The 12,472-nt window shown below is 51.3% G+C and overlaps 1 protein-coding gene and 1 long non-coding RNA gene across 6 annotated transcripts in view; one reads left to right on the top strand and one right to left on the bottom strand.

Moving 5' to 3' along the window:
• ARNT2 (aryl hydrocarbon receptor nuclear translocator 2) overlaps positions 1 to 12,472 on the bottom strand; it is a 204,584-nt gene that overhangs the window by 182,324 nt on the left and 9,788 nt on the right. For 2 of the 5 annotated variants that reach the window (XM_086364217.1, XM_086364220.1), the window contains exon 1: positions 10,662 to 10,862. The exons of 2 other annotated variants lie outside the window; for them this stretch is intronic. In XM_086364217.1, the coding sequence (XP_086220343.1) occupies positions 10,662 to 10,692 (31 nt within the window). In that variant the 5' untranslated portion in view covers positions 10,693 to 10,862. Of the gene's footprint in view, positions 1 to 10,661; positions 10,934 to 12,472 lie in introns of those variants that run through there. One more of the 5 variants, XM_086364225.1, reaches the window with a different exon arrangement.
• LOC147349539 (uncharacterized) overlaps positions 10,066 to 12,472 on the top strand; it is a 47,320-nt gene continuing 44,913 nt past the window's right edge. Inside the window, exon 1 of the long non-coding RNA XR_015149928.1 lies at positions 10,066 to 10,334. This is a non-coding gene — a long non-coding RNA (uncharacterized LOC147349539). The remainder of the gene's footprint in view (positions 10,335 to 12,472) is intronic.

Below are 12,472 nucleotides of genomic sequence, written 5' to 3' on the forward strand. Positions count from 1 at the left end.
GTTCTCCCCGCAGGGATCTCCGTGGGCATGGGGACCACGCCTGGCTTTGCACACTGCTGTGCATGCACAGTTGGCATTCAATTAATATTTGCTTAATTAGGTGGATAAGCAATTAAAATAATTAATGTCAGGCTTGGACCAGTAAATGGAGAGTGATGCCATTCACTGCTGCAGGGGACCTGGGGAAGGGGTACTGGCTTTGCAAAATGAGGGGGACACGTGGACGGAGATGCTGGGTGGGCAGCAGGAAATAGAGACCTGTGGTTCGTGAGGCTGACGTTAGGAAAAGGCATATACTCTGGTGCTAAAATGAGCTGTGCACCCTCAAGCCAGCGGTCCCCAAACTTTTTGGTACCAGGGATTGGACTCGTGGAAGACAATTTTTCTACAGACAGGCAGAAGGGTAGAGGGGACGGTTTGGGGATGATTCAAGTACCTTACATTTGGTGGCTCAGATCATAAATAATTTGTCTGCAATTCAGGAGACCTGGGTTCAATCCCTGGGTCAGGAAGATGCCCTGGAGAAGGGAATGGCAACCCACTCCAGTATTCTTGCCTGGGAAATCCCATGGACAGAGGAGCCTGGTGGGCTACAGTCCATGGGGTCACAAAGAGTTGGACACGATGAGTGACTTTCACTTCACTCACTTATTTCTATTATTATTACATCAGCTCCACCTCAGATCATTAGGCATTAGATCCCAGAGGTTGGGGGCCCCTGTTCCAAGCCATTCCTGTAACTCTCTCTCTCTCTGCCCTTCAGGAGGAGCTGGTGGGGGTCCATGTTCTTGCCTGTCCGTAAAAGTCCACCGGTCATTGGCATAAGACTGTCCCAATACTGCCTGTTGAGGAGACCAGCTGCACACACAGTGCAGCCAACCTATTTCACTCAGAATCTCTCTACCCGCCCAGAACCCGGTACAGGGGGGCAGAGGGGTGCCCAGGGAAGGCTGGCTGAACCGAATTAGAAGTTTTCTGGTCTGAAATGCTTTCAAAGAGAAAGAACACAGCTGTGATCCTTGATCACATTCATTCATTTCATTCTTTGGGGGGCTTGGAATCCATCAAGCATATAAAATTACGGCAAATGAACCCAGACGAGGCCTCATTTCGAACTTGCTGATGTGATAGAAAGAGCAATGCTGTTCTAAAAATAATAATAAAAAAAATTCATGCAGTTCTGTTATTTCCATTTAAATTAACTTTCACTGTGGATATCATAATTTTCCGAAAAGTACCATCTAGTTTCTAAAGCCACCATGGTTTCTTATTCTGAAGTGGTGGCCTCGGGGGCCAGCCTCTTTGTGTCCTGTCAGCCACATGCCCCACGGAACTCTCAAGTTCCTTTCCCAGTGGCCACTGCCCAGAGACCCACGAGAAGTCCTGTCCCTGTAGACCGGGGTTTCTCAGCCTCCCACTGGTGACCCTTGGGGCTGGATCATTCTTTGTGGTGGGAGCTGCCCTGTGCTCTGGAGGATGTTTGCCAGCATCCCTGGCCACTACCCCCAAGATGCCACCTCCCCCTACCTTCCCACCCACCTTGGTATTGTGACAACCAGGAATGCCCCCCGCCTCCACAGCTCATAAGCACTGTATGGACACATCTCTGGGCCCCCGTGTCTGGGTTCTTAGATGCTCTGCCACTTGGCTCAGTCAAAGTCTCTTCAAATAAGAAAGAGAATAGCATCTGGTGATAACTAGGAATAAAATGCTTCCCTGGTGGCTCAGCAGTAAAGAATCCACCTGCCAATGCAGGAGACGTGGGTTCCATCCCTGGGTCGGGAAGATCCCCTGGAGAAGGAAACGGCAAACTGTTTATTTTATTCCAACATAGAATTAATTTACAATATACAATATGTAATATACACTAAAATTCTATTTTGTATTAATTTCTAATGTTTTTTAAGATCTGTAACAACATATGCAAAAATATTAATAGCGGGTAGGAGAACTATCTTAGCACTTTTGTGTATTTTTCAAATTTCTTATCATCCACACATTATCTTTCTTGTTGTATTCAGGGAAAAAGTGATTATGGGGAAGAAAGAAGCCAATTCCTCAGAAGGGTGCTGGAAGAAGACCCTCTCTACGCTCCGCTCAGCTGCCCTCGCAACATGCCTGGAGCAGTAAAAAATGCCCCACACGATGTCCAAAATCAAGAACTCCTTACTGGTGAACATTTTTGCTTTGCTATGAATTTGCCCAGAAAATGGCCCAACTGTCACAGTCTGGAAAACCATGCAGGCTCTGCTTATATGAAAAGGGCCTCACTTCCAACTGCAAAGCCAGTGGTCCTCAATGCCACCTTCCTGAGACCCGTGTCGACCCCTGGGTTGGCGGGGTGGGGGAGGCAGGTGAATGAGAACCAGCCCAGGGGGCCTTATCCATGACCGCTGGTGCGCACACAGGACACAGCAGCAGTTTCACACCCAGAGCAGAAGGCTGGGAAGGGGAGCACCTTGTGGGATTTCCACAGGGAATCTGGTGAGCGTATGGGTCTTCCGAGACTACCAATTGGTCCCCAGGCTGCTACCAGTCTGACCTGTTCTCCTTCTGCAGCAGCGGTGGTGGTGGTTGTTTAGTCACTAAGTCATGTTTGACTCTTTGTGACCCCATGGACTGGTCTGTCCAAGGAATTTCCTAGGTGAAAATCCTGGAGTGGGATTTCTTTCCATTTCCATCTCCAGGGAATCTTCCCAACCCAGGGATCGAACCCGGGTCTCCTGCATTGACAGGCCGATTCTTTATCACTGAGCCACTGATAAAGGCATCAGAAGAACCTCTTCCAATGGAGTAAGAATTCAAGCTGAGACCAGAAGGAAACAAAAGGAGTGGCATGGGAGAAAACGGTTAGGTGTGGGGAGTGGGTAGGAGACAGTAGGAAGGACAGGTGAGCAGTTCTTCATCCTCAGAAGAGAACACAGCAGCACAGGCTAAGGCCCTCAAGTGGGAAAGGGCTTGACGAGAAGTGGGAGACCTCGCTTTTCTTCACTGAACAACAAGTTCTGTGTGTTCAGCTAGTCCACCAGCTTGACCCGCATGACAGCGGCTCTACCTGCTTCTGTGTGAGGACCTCTTTGGCTCCCCATGCAGTGGATCCCACCCCTGGGCAAGTCTACTGCACGCTCCTTTCCTAAGGACAGCCCAGCACTGAGCTGACACTCGCAATGGAGGTGTAGTTCTGGAAAAGATACAGAAGTGACTTCCCCATGTATCTCAGCATAGGCCGAGGATGAGGCAGTTATGGAGGTGATGCTGGGGGACTCAAGGGATGTGGTCCAGGTGTTCCACTCTCAGGGAGCTCACATACCCCAAGGAAAGGCCTTAGAGAAGCTGCTGAGAGGCTGGCAAACACCACTCTTCACTTACATCTCCAGCCCTGGTTGCTCAAATCCACTTGGCCCACGGCCTCCCAGCAGCTCCCTGCCAGTGTCTCCATGGGACCTCCACCACAGTGCTAAGTGCAGGAGCCTCACGGACACCCCACGGCCACATGCACCTCACTATCTCCCCATCATCTCCTACCACCCAGGTGTTAGGAGTCAACCTCAACTGTTCTTTCCCCCAACCCCACACCATATATGGTGCTAACCCAAAAAAGGGCTGCTGCAGGCAATGTGGCCAAGGATATAACTGGTGTCTCTGGAGCTGCTCAGCATAGCAGTCTGCCCTCCAAATAGATCTCAACTCCATCCCCTTCCCTCCATGCTCACCGCCGCCCTTGTCCATGTCAACAAGCTCTAACAGGATGCTGGCTTCTCCTCTTGCCTCCGTCCAGTCCATTCTCCATACAGCAGTCACTGCAGGTGGTACCACGTACCTCCACTGCTCAAGACCCTTTGCGCTCTCTATTGCTCTTAGCACCAAATCTCAACCCCTTATCCCAATCCATGCCTCCCAAGAGTGGCTTCTACTCCCTTCTCCAACCTCCCACATCACCATCACCCCTGCTCACCCACTGTTCTCTGGCCACCCTGGCCTTTACTGGGTCCTCAAACCAGCCCAGCTCTTCCCAACTTCAAGCTAGCACAGCACCTAGCTACCGATACATACTAGTTACTCAATAAATCATGCCCGAGAAATAAATATATCTCTTTTTCAGATATCACTCCTGTTTTTTGACAGAAGCTACCGCAGATGGTGACTGCAGCCATGAAATTAAAAGACACTTGCTCCTTGGAAGGAAAGTTATGACCAACCTAGATAGCATATTCAAAAGCAGAGACATTACTTTGCCAACAAAGGTCCGTCTAGTCAAGGCCATGGTTTTTCCTGTGGTCATGTATGGATGTGAGAGTTGGACTGGGAAGAAAGCTGACCGCCGAAGAATTGGTGCTTTTGAGCTGTGGTGTTGGAGAAGACTCTTGAGAGTCCCTTGGACTGCAAGGAGATCCAACCAGTCCACTCTGAAGTAGATCAGCCCTGGGATTTCTTTGGAAGGAATGATGCTAAAGCTGAAACTCCAATACTTTGGCCACCTCATGTGAAGAGTTGACTCATTGGAAAAGACTCTGATGCTGGGAGGGATTGGGGGCAGGAGGAGAAGGGGACGCCAGAGGATGAGATGGCTGGATGGCATCACTGACTCGATGGACTTGAGTCTGAATGAACTCCGGGAGTTTGTGATAGACAGGAAGGCCTGGCGTGCTACGATTCATGGGGTCGCAAAGAGTCAGACATGACTGAGCAACTGAACTGAACTGAAAAGGCTATTGGACAGAAATGGTATGGACCTAACAGAAGCAGAAGATATTAAGAAGAGGTGGCAAGAATACACAGAAGAACTGTACAAAAAAGATCTTCACGACCCAGATAATCACGATGGTGTGATCACTGACCTAGAGCCATACATCCTGGAATGTGAAGTCAAGTGAGCCTTAGGAAGCATCACTACGAACAAAGCTAGTGGAGGTGATGGAATTCCAGTTGAGCTATATCAAATCCTGAAAGATGATGCTGTGAAAGTGCTGCACTCAATATGCCAGCAAATTTGGAAAACTCAGCAGTGGCCACAGGACTGGAAAAAGTCAGTTTTCATTCTAATCCCAAAGAAAGCCAATGCCAAAGAATGCTCAATCTACTGCACAATTGCACTCATCTCACACGCTAGTAAAGTAATGCTCAAAATTCTCCAAGCCAGGCTTCAGCAATATGTGAACCATGAACTTCCAGATGTTCAAGCTGATTTTAGAAAAGGCAGAGGAGCCAGGGATCAAATTGCCAACATCTGCTGGACCATCGAAAAAGCAAGAGAGTTCCAGAAAAACATCTATTTCTGCTTTATTGACTACGCCAAAGTCTTTGACTGTGTGGATCACAATAAACTGAAAAATTCTGAAAGAGATGGGAGTACCAGACCACCTGACCTGCCTCTTGAGAAATCTGTATGCAGGTCAGTAAGCAACAGTTAGAACTGGACATGGAACAACAGACTGGTTCCAAATAGGAAAAGGAGTATGTCAAGGCTGTATATTGTCACCCTGCTTATTTAACTTATAGACAGAATACATCATGAGAAATACTGGGCTGGAAGAAGCACAAGCTGGAATCAAGATTGCGGGGACAAATAACAATAACCTCAGATATGCAGATGACACCACCCTTATGGCAGAAAGTGAAGAGGAACTAAAAAGCCTCTTGATGAAAGTGAAAGTGGAGAGTGAAAAAGTTGGCTTAAAACTCAACATTCAGAAAACGAAGATCATGGCATCTGATCCCATCACTTCATGGCAAATAGATGGGGAAACAGTGAAAAAAGTGTCAGACTTTATTTTTTTGGGCTCCAAAATCACTGCAGATGGTGATTGCAGCCATGAAATTAAAAGATGCTTACTCCTTGGAAGAAAAGTTATGACCAACCTAGACAGCAAATTAAAAAGCAGAGACGTTACATTGCCAACAAAGATCCGTCTAGTCAAGGCTATGGTTTTTCCAGTGGTCATCTATGGATGTGCGAGTTGGACTACAAAGAAAACTGAGCACCAAAGAATTGATGTTTTTGAACTGTGGTGTTGGAGAAGACTCTTGAGAGTCTCTTGGACTGAAAAGAGATCCAACCAGTCCATCCTAAGGGAGATCAGCGCTGGGTGTTCATTGGAAGGACTGATGTTGAAGCTGAAACTCCAATACTTTGGCCACCTGATGTGAAGAGCTGACTCATTTGAAAAGACCCTGATGCTAGAAAGGACTGAAGGCAGGAAGAGAAGGGGACGACAGGGGATGAGATCGTTGGATGGTATCACAGGCTCAATGGACATGAGTTTGAGTAAGCTCTGGGAGTTGGTGATGGACAGGGAGGCCTGGCATGCTGCAGTCCATAAGGTCGCGAAGAGTCAGATACGACTGCGTGACTGAATTGAACTGAACTGATCTTGCCATCAACAGTCTTCTAAATACCATGAAATTCAGTGTGTAAAGACACTGGACATGGGACTTCCCTGGAGGTACAGTGGTTAAGAATCTACCTTCCAGTGCAGGGAACATGAGTTTTATCCCTGGGTGGGGAACTAAGATCCCACATGCCCACGCAGCAACGAAGCCCAGGTGCCACAACTAGAGAAAGCCCACACCTGGCAATGAAGACCTAGTGCAGCCAAAAATAAAATAATAATACTAAATTTTAAAAAATCAGCCACTGCCATAGTATCAGCAACCAAGACAGGGACAGCAAATGACCTAGAAGTAGGGAGGGGTCCCCAGTGGCTCACTTGCCTGCCAAAGCAGGAGACACAGTTTGATTCCTGGGTCGGGAAGATCCCCTGGATGATGGCATGGCAACCCACTCTATTATTCTTGCCTGGAGAATCCCATGAACAGAGGAGCCTGGTGGGCTACAGTCCATGGGGTCAAAAACAGTCAGAGACGAACAAGCAACTAAGCAGCAACAGCAGGGAGGGGTCAGGGGCCCCAGGAGATGCGAGCTAAACCCACGGACTACGATGGCAGATATCATAAGAGCAGGGGGCCAAACCCATCCTGCTCCAAAGACCACTCCTCCTCGCTGAGTAATTGGTAGAATCCAAAACCCAAACAGGGCACCTAGAAGGGGCAGGTGGTTAGAGTGTGAACCTGGCTCAGATCTCCTGAATACATGGAACTAGGAAGATTCCAACTTCATATTACCTGGTCCCCAGAGTGCCCCTACCATACAGCACAGACAAGTGTCACTGCAAATGGGTCTGCTGGTCTGCAGGGCTCAGCTGGAAAAAAAGGAACAAGTGGGTGGGGTGGGGAAGTGATGGCCTGTCACCTTGGTATCCTGAACAGAGATAAGCATTAGAAGAAAAAAATCGGGTGCCTCCCAGTCCACTTGTCTGTGTTTACTAAGCTCCTATTCTTGGCAAAACAGCAACATCTGGGGAGAGAGGTGAGCTGGGAGGAGGAGGGGGCATTCAAAGAAGCATCATGTGACTCGTGCCTAGGAGAGGTGGACTCTGGGTACCCAGCTCAGGCACCTTGCCTCTCTTGGTTGTAAATTGCCAGAGAAATCTGAAACCCGTCTTTGGGCTCTAACCTTTAGATGTCTCCCTTAGGAAATACACCCTTTCCCCAGAGAAGTTCAAGATTCACAGGGTGCAAAAACAACTTGATCCACAGACCTGAGGGTTATTGCGGAGGGTCATTCAGAGAAAAGGCAGGTGAGGGACTTCCCTGGTGGTCCAGTGGCTAAGACTCTGTGCTCCCCATGCAGGTGGCCAGGGTTTGATCCCTGGTCAGGGAACTAGACCCCTGCCGCCACTAAAGATCCTTCACGCTGCAACAAAGACTTAAGATCCCCAGTGCCCAACTGAGACCTGGCCCAGCCAAATAAATAATTTCTTTTTTTAAAGAAAAGATGGGTAAGTAAGAGAAAAGTCAACCACCTAAAGGAATTTTTTCCCTTGGGAAGATCGCATCATGCTCAGTATCTCTGGTATCACTGCCAACAGAGAAAAACAGACACCCAACTGTCTCTATCAAGCAAGTTGGGTGTTTATAAATAATAAAAACAACTCCCTCCACTTGCACAGTTCAAGTGTTCCAACGTCTAAGGCACAGGCAGTCATGTGCTCAGCGTGGCCAAGGCTGGCAGTTGCCCTGTATTTATTACATTTGCCTCATGGAACAATGTAATACACAAAATGTATTAAACAGCAATGTTATGCTATGTATGTATGTATGTATGTATGCATGCATGCATGCGTGTGTGTGTGTGTGTGTGTGTGTGCATGCTCAGCCGCTCAGTCGTGTCCGACTCTTTGGGACCATGTCCCACCAGGCTCCTCTGTCCACGGGATTCTCCAGGCAAGAATACTTGAGTGGGTTGCCACTGGGGAAACCCCATAGCCTACATATATTAATGTACATTGCCTCTGATTTTATTCCTATTTCCATTATAAACCTATATTGGACTAAAATATCCTCATTTAACATCCTTTGCTTATCCTAATATAACATTTAAATCCATCAACTTAACATTGATCTTTAAGTAGCTGAACAGGTTGAATTTGTAGGCTTCAATCACAAGCAAACTGGCAAAGCTGTTTTCAAACTCAGCATCTGGACAGGAGACTCATCTGTTCTTCCTAGACTCCCTATTTCTGCAAACGGAACCTCCGTCCTTAGAGCTACTCAGGCTCCTCACCTCTGTGTCTGTGTCTCCTTTAAGCCTACCCCTAATCTAAGAGGTGCAAGTCTGAGCTCCTCCACCTGCCCAACAGTACTGTCCTTCCTCTGTGTGTTCCAAGTCAGGACCACTAAGTCCCTCCTCCCCAGCACCTGCCTCATCTCAACCCGGCCCCTCTGTTTCCAGTCTTGCTCCCTCATTCCTATGTTACCTCAAACCTGAGCTAACAAATTAATCTCCCAGAAGCACTGTGATCATGTAACTTCCCTGTGCAATATCATAGAGAATTCTCTTAATGTGGAATGCGGGAGTCCATACTCCTCAGTCGGTCCACTCTAAAGCCTGTTGTTGTTCAGTCCTGTCCAACTCTTTGTGACCCCATGAACTGCACCAGGTCCGGCTTTCCTGTCCTTTACTATCTCCTGGAGTTTACTCAGACTCATGTCCATTGAGTCGGTAATGTCATCCAACCATCTCATCCTCTGTTGTCCTCCTCTCCTCCTACTCTAAAGTCTGCTGCTGCTGCTGCGTCACTTTAATCGTGTCCGACTCTGTGCGACCCCATAGATGGCAGCCCATCAGGCTTCCCGTCCCTGGGATTCTCCAGGCAAGAACACTGGAGTGGGTTGCCATTTCCTTCTCCAATGCATGAAAGTGAAAGTGAAGTCGCTCAGTCGTGTCCGACTCTATTGACCCCATGGACTGCAGCCTACCAGGCTCCTCCATCCATGGGATTTTCTAGGCAAAAGTACTGGAGTGGGGTGCCATTGCCTTCTCCACTGTAAAGTCTGGCCACTGCCAAACCGCTCGGTGTGAAATTCTCCGGCTTAGAGTCCCAACACTCACTGCATCTGCGCATGCTCAGAGTAAGTCCGCCGTGACTCACACCATGCCTTCCACCTGCAAGTGGCTTTCGCACCTGGGTCTGTGTTCCAACTCTTCAAAGTGCAGTTCTAAAGTGCCCAGTCTCCAAAAGCTTTGCCTTACTACTTCAGATGGAACTGATCCTTCCTTTCTAACTTTTTTTTTCCTTTGCTAGACACTGCGTATGTTCGCCCCCGCCCCCCACCCGCGCCCCCCGCCTCCACCCGCCCCCCCCCACTACGACCTCCGACCTCCGGCTACCAGGAATTTCCCGAGGGCTGGCCTCTGTCTGACTCCCTCGCACCCTCCACCGGGGCCGAACACCACGCCACGGCCATAGCAGTCACTGCACAGCACCCAAAACTTTGTAGCAGTCAGCCCAGCTGTCCGCCTTTCCATTCTCAGACACCTTTCCGGCCGTCCTATTCACAAGGTAGAGCATTTCTCCAAACACAACAGAATTTCTCTGCTATTCCAAACCATGTCGTTATTCCCACTTGATCAGGACCTCTTCTCATTTTTTTGAAATCCGCCCAGTAAGCAGAGTTGTCATAGACAGCACCCTGGGAGCTGGTCAGCCTTATAAAGCAGAGGACGTTGAATTGGCCTGGGCTTCTCCACGCTGTTTCTACAGGCTGTGTGCATGCGTGTCTACTAAAGATGGGGACACACAGTAGCTAGTCGCCAAGGGATCAAAGGACCAGAGCTTGAGGGGACCATCCCGGAGTTCCACCCTGTTGAATCCTGGCTCCGAACTTTTCCCTTCATCAGCGCTGTACCCTCCTACCCGTCCCGACCGGCTGACGCCTGATGCTACAGGGGCCCGGGCCGGAAGAGAAAAAGGCGCTGGATGGGGAAGGCGAAGGTGGGTATTTTCGGAACTTCAGGGGATCCCGGACAGGCGCTTCTGGTTCCCAGGGATGCGAGGCCGGCGTGCGCCGCCCGCGGGCCGGAGGGGACGCATCCCCGAGATCGGGACGGGCAGAGACCGGGATGGAGATCCTGGAGCTGGTGCTGAGGCTGAGGCTGCCGCGCAGAATGACAGCGCCCCGCTCTACCCCACCCGGGGATGGGGGTGTCCAGCTCCCCCGCTCCGCGTCCCCGGGGGCGCTCGGCGCGTCCAGCCCCTCCCGCCCGCTCCGGCCCCAGGCAGGGCCCGCGGGTTGCGGCGGGGCCCGCGGCCGCTACTCACCCGGAGGGTTGACGGCCGCCGGGGTTGCCATCTTGCTCGGGAGGCTGGGCGCGCGCCGGGCGGGGGCGCGGAGCGGGGGCGGCGTGGAGCCGGGCGCCCCCCCGGGGCAAACGCGGCCGGCGCAGGCCCAGGCGCCACCGCCGCCGCCCCTCCGCCGCCCCTGCGCCGCCACACAAAGGACGGCGCGGGCGGGCGCTGCTCCGCGCTCTCCCGCCGCCCGGCCGCCCGCGCCCCCGCCTCTGTCGCCTCCGCCCCCTCCCCGGCCTCCTTCTCCGGCCTCAGCCTTTGTCACACGCGGGGGGCGCCCGGCCGCCGCTCCCCGGGCCGGGCCGCAGCACCGCGAGACTTGGGGCGGCGGGCGGCCGGACCCCCGAGTCGGGGGCCGCCCCCTCGGGGCCGCTCAGGTGCCCAGGCTCGGGCTGGAGGCGCGCCCCCTCCCCGCTCTCCAGGTCCGAGTCTCCCCTCGCCCACCCCCACCCCGGGGGTCCCGGACACAGCTCGAAGGGGCGCTGTTCCTGGGCCAGGGGGCCGGGCCCGAGAGGGTGGGGGGCCGCCCATTAAGATTCAGAGGGAAGATGGAGAGAAACAAAGGCGCCCCAGTGCTGCCCACTTAGCATGCCGGCGCCGCGCCGCTCGGCTCCCAGGGCCGAGACTCCTAAGGCCCCCGGCACCTCCAAGGCCACGGGCACGGAAGGACAGCTGCCGAGGGCACGCAGCGAACACCAGACCCGGGAAACTGTGCAGGATTCGGCCCTTAGAAAGGCTGTCAGCTCGACTTCCCTTTCTGCACAGTGACTGTCTTTGGTTATCACCCGAAGTTGTTGCAGGAGCTTTTACACAACCACCTGAGAATTTAAGAGTCTCTGAGAGCTTTTGTTTGCCTATCCTGGTGAAGTTAGCCATAGAGAGCTGGGAGGGACTGTTTCTTCGCCAGACAGCACGGTTGCTCATAGGAAGGAGATGGCACCCACTGAGAAGGCTCCAGTGACGAATGAACCCCTCCCAGGTGAGACCCACAAAGGGCAAGACGGCCTCTTAATGTGGACACGTTTGCAAAAACATCAGACTGTCTTAAATCCTTACAAAGAAGCACTTGGTGGAGAAGGAGGGGGCGAGTAGAGAAAAAATGCTTGGGATGTTATTTTCAAATCAGTATTTTCTTCCAGGGGAGTATTTGTCACTATTGATTTGACTAATAGGCGCTTAATGATATTCATTTGTTTATCGATTCCATGAAATTGAATGTCTGCTGTGTGCCTGGACAAGGCGATGTATTGGGTGGACCATGGAAAGAGAGACACAGGGGCTCTGCCCTCCCTGTACTTCTAGTCTGAGTGGCCATGAGGGCAGCAGAATAAGGTGTTTGTACTCCAGAAGCACACAGCTGCTTGGGGCTCAGTATGGTCACTGGTGAATGAATGAATGGGGGCAGAGAGAGGCCAAAGTGATGAAGAACACACACACTATTCTGAAAAAATGAGCAGAATATGGAGAGGTGGAAAGAAAGACTCTTCAAGGGAAAACTAGGGCATGAATGCAACCAGCACCAAGGTGGGCCAGGCTGGTGGGACTTCCCTGGTGGTCCAGTGGCTAAGACTCTGACCTCCCAATGCAGGGGGCTCCTGGGTTCCATCCTTGGTCGTGAGGCAGGAGATAGATGGGACCCACACTGAACAGTTTCTCCCTTATAGACAGAAACTCCATAATAGCAGAAATCCCGGGGCTTACCTGGTGGCTCAGTGGTAAAGAATCACCTGCCAATGTAGGGGACCCAGGGTTCCATCCCTGATCCAGGAAGATCCCACATGCCA

Source organism: Bos grunniens, chromosome 21, assembly GCF_055505025.1.
Source record: "Bos grunniens cultivar Pamir isolate PY7600 chromosome 21, Bosgru_T2T1.0, whole genome shotgun sequence".
NCBI lineage: Eukaryota > Metazoa > Chordata > Mammalia > Artiodactyla > Bovidae > Bos > Bos grunniens.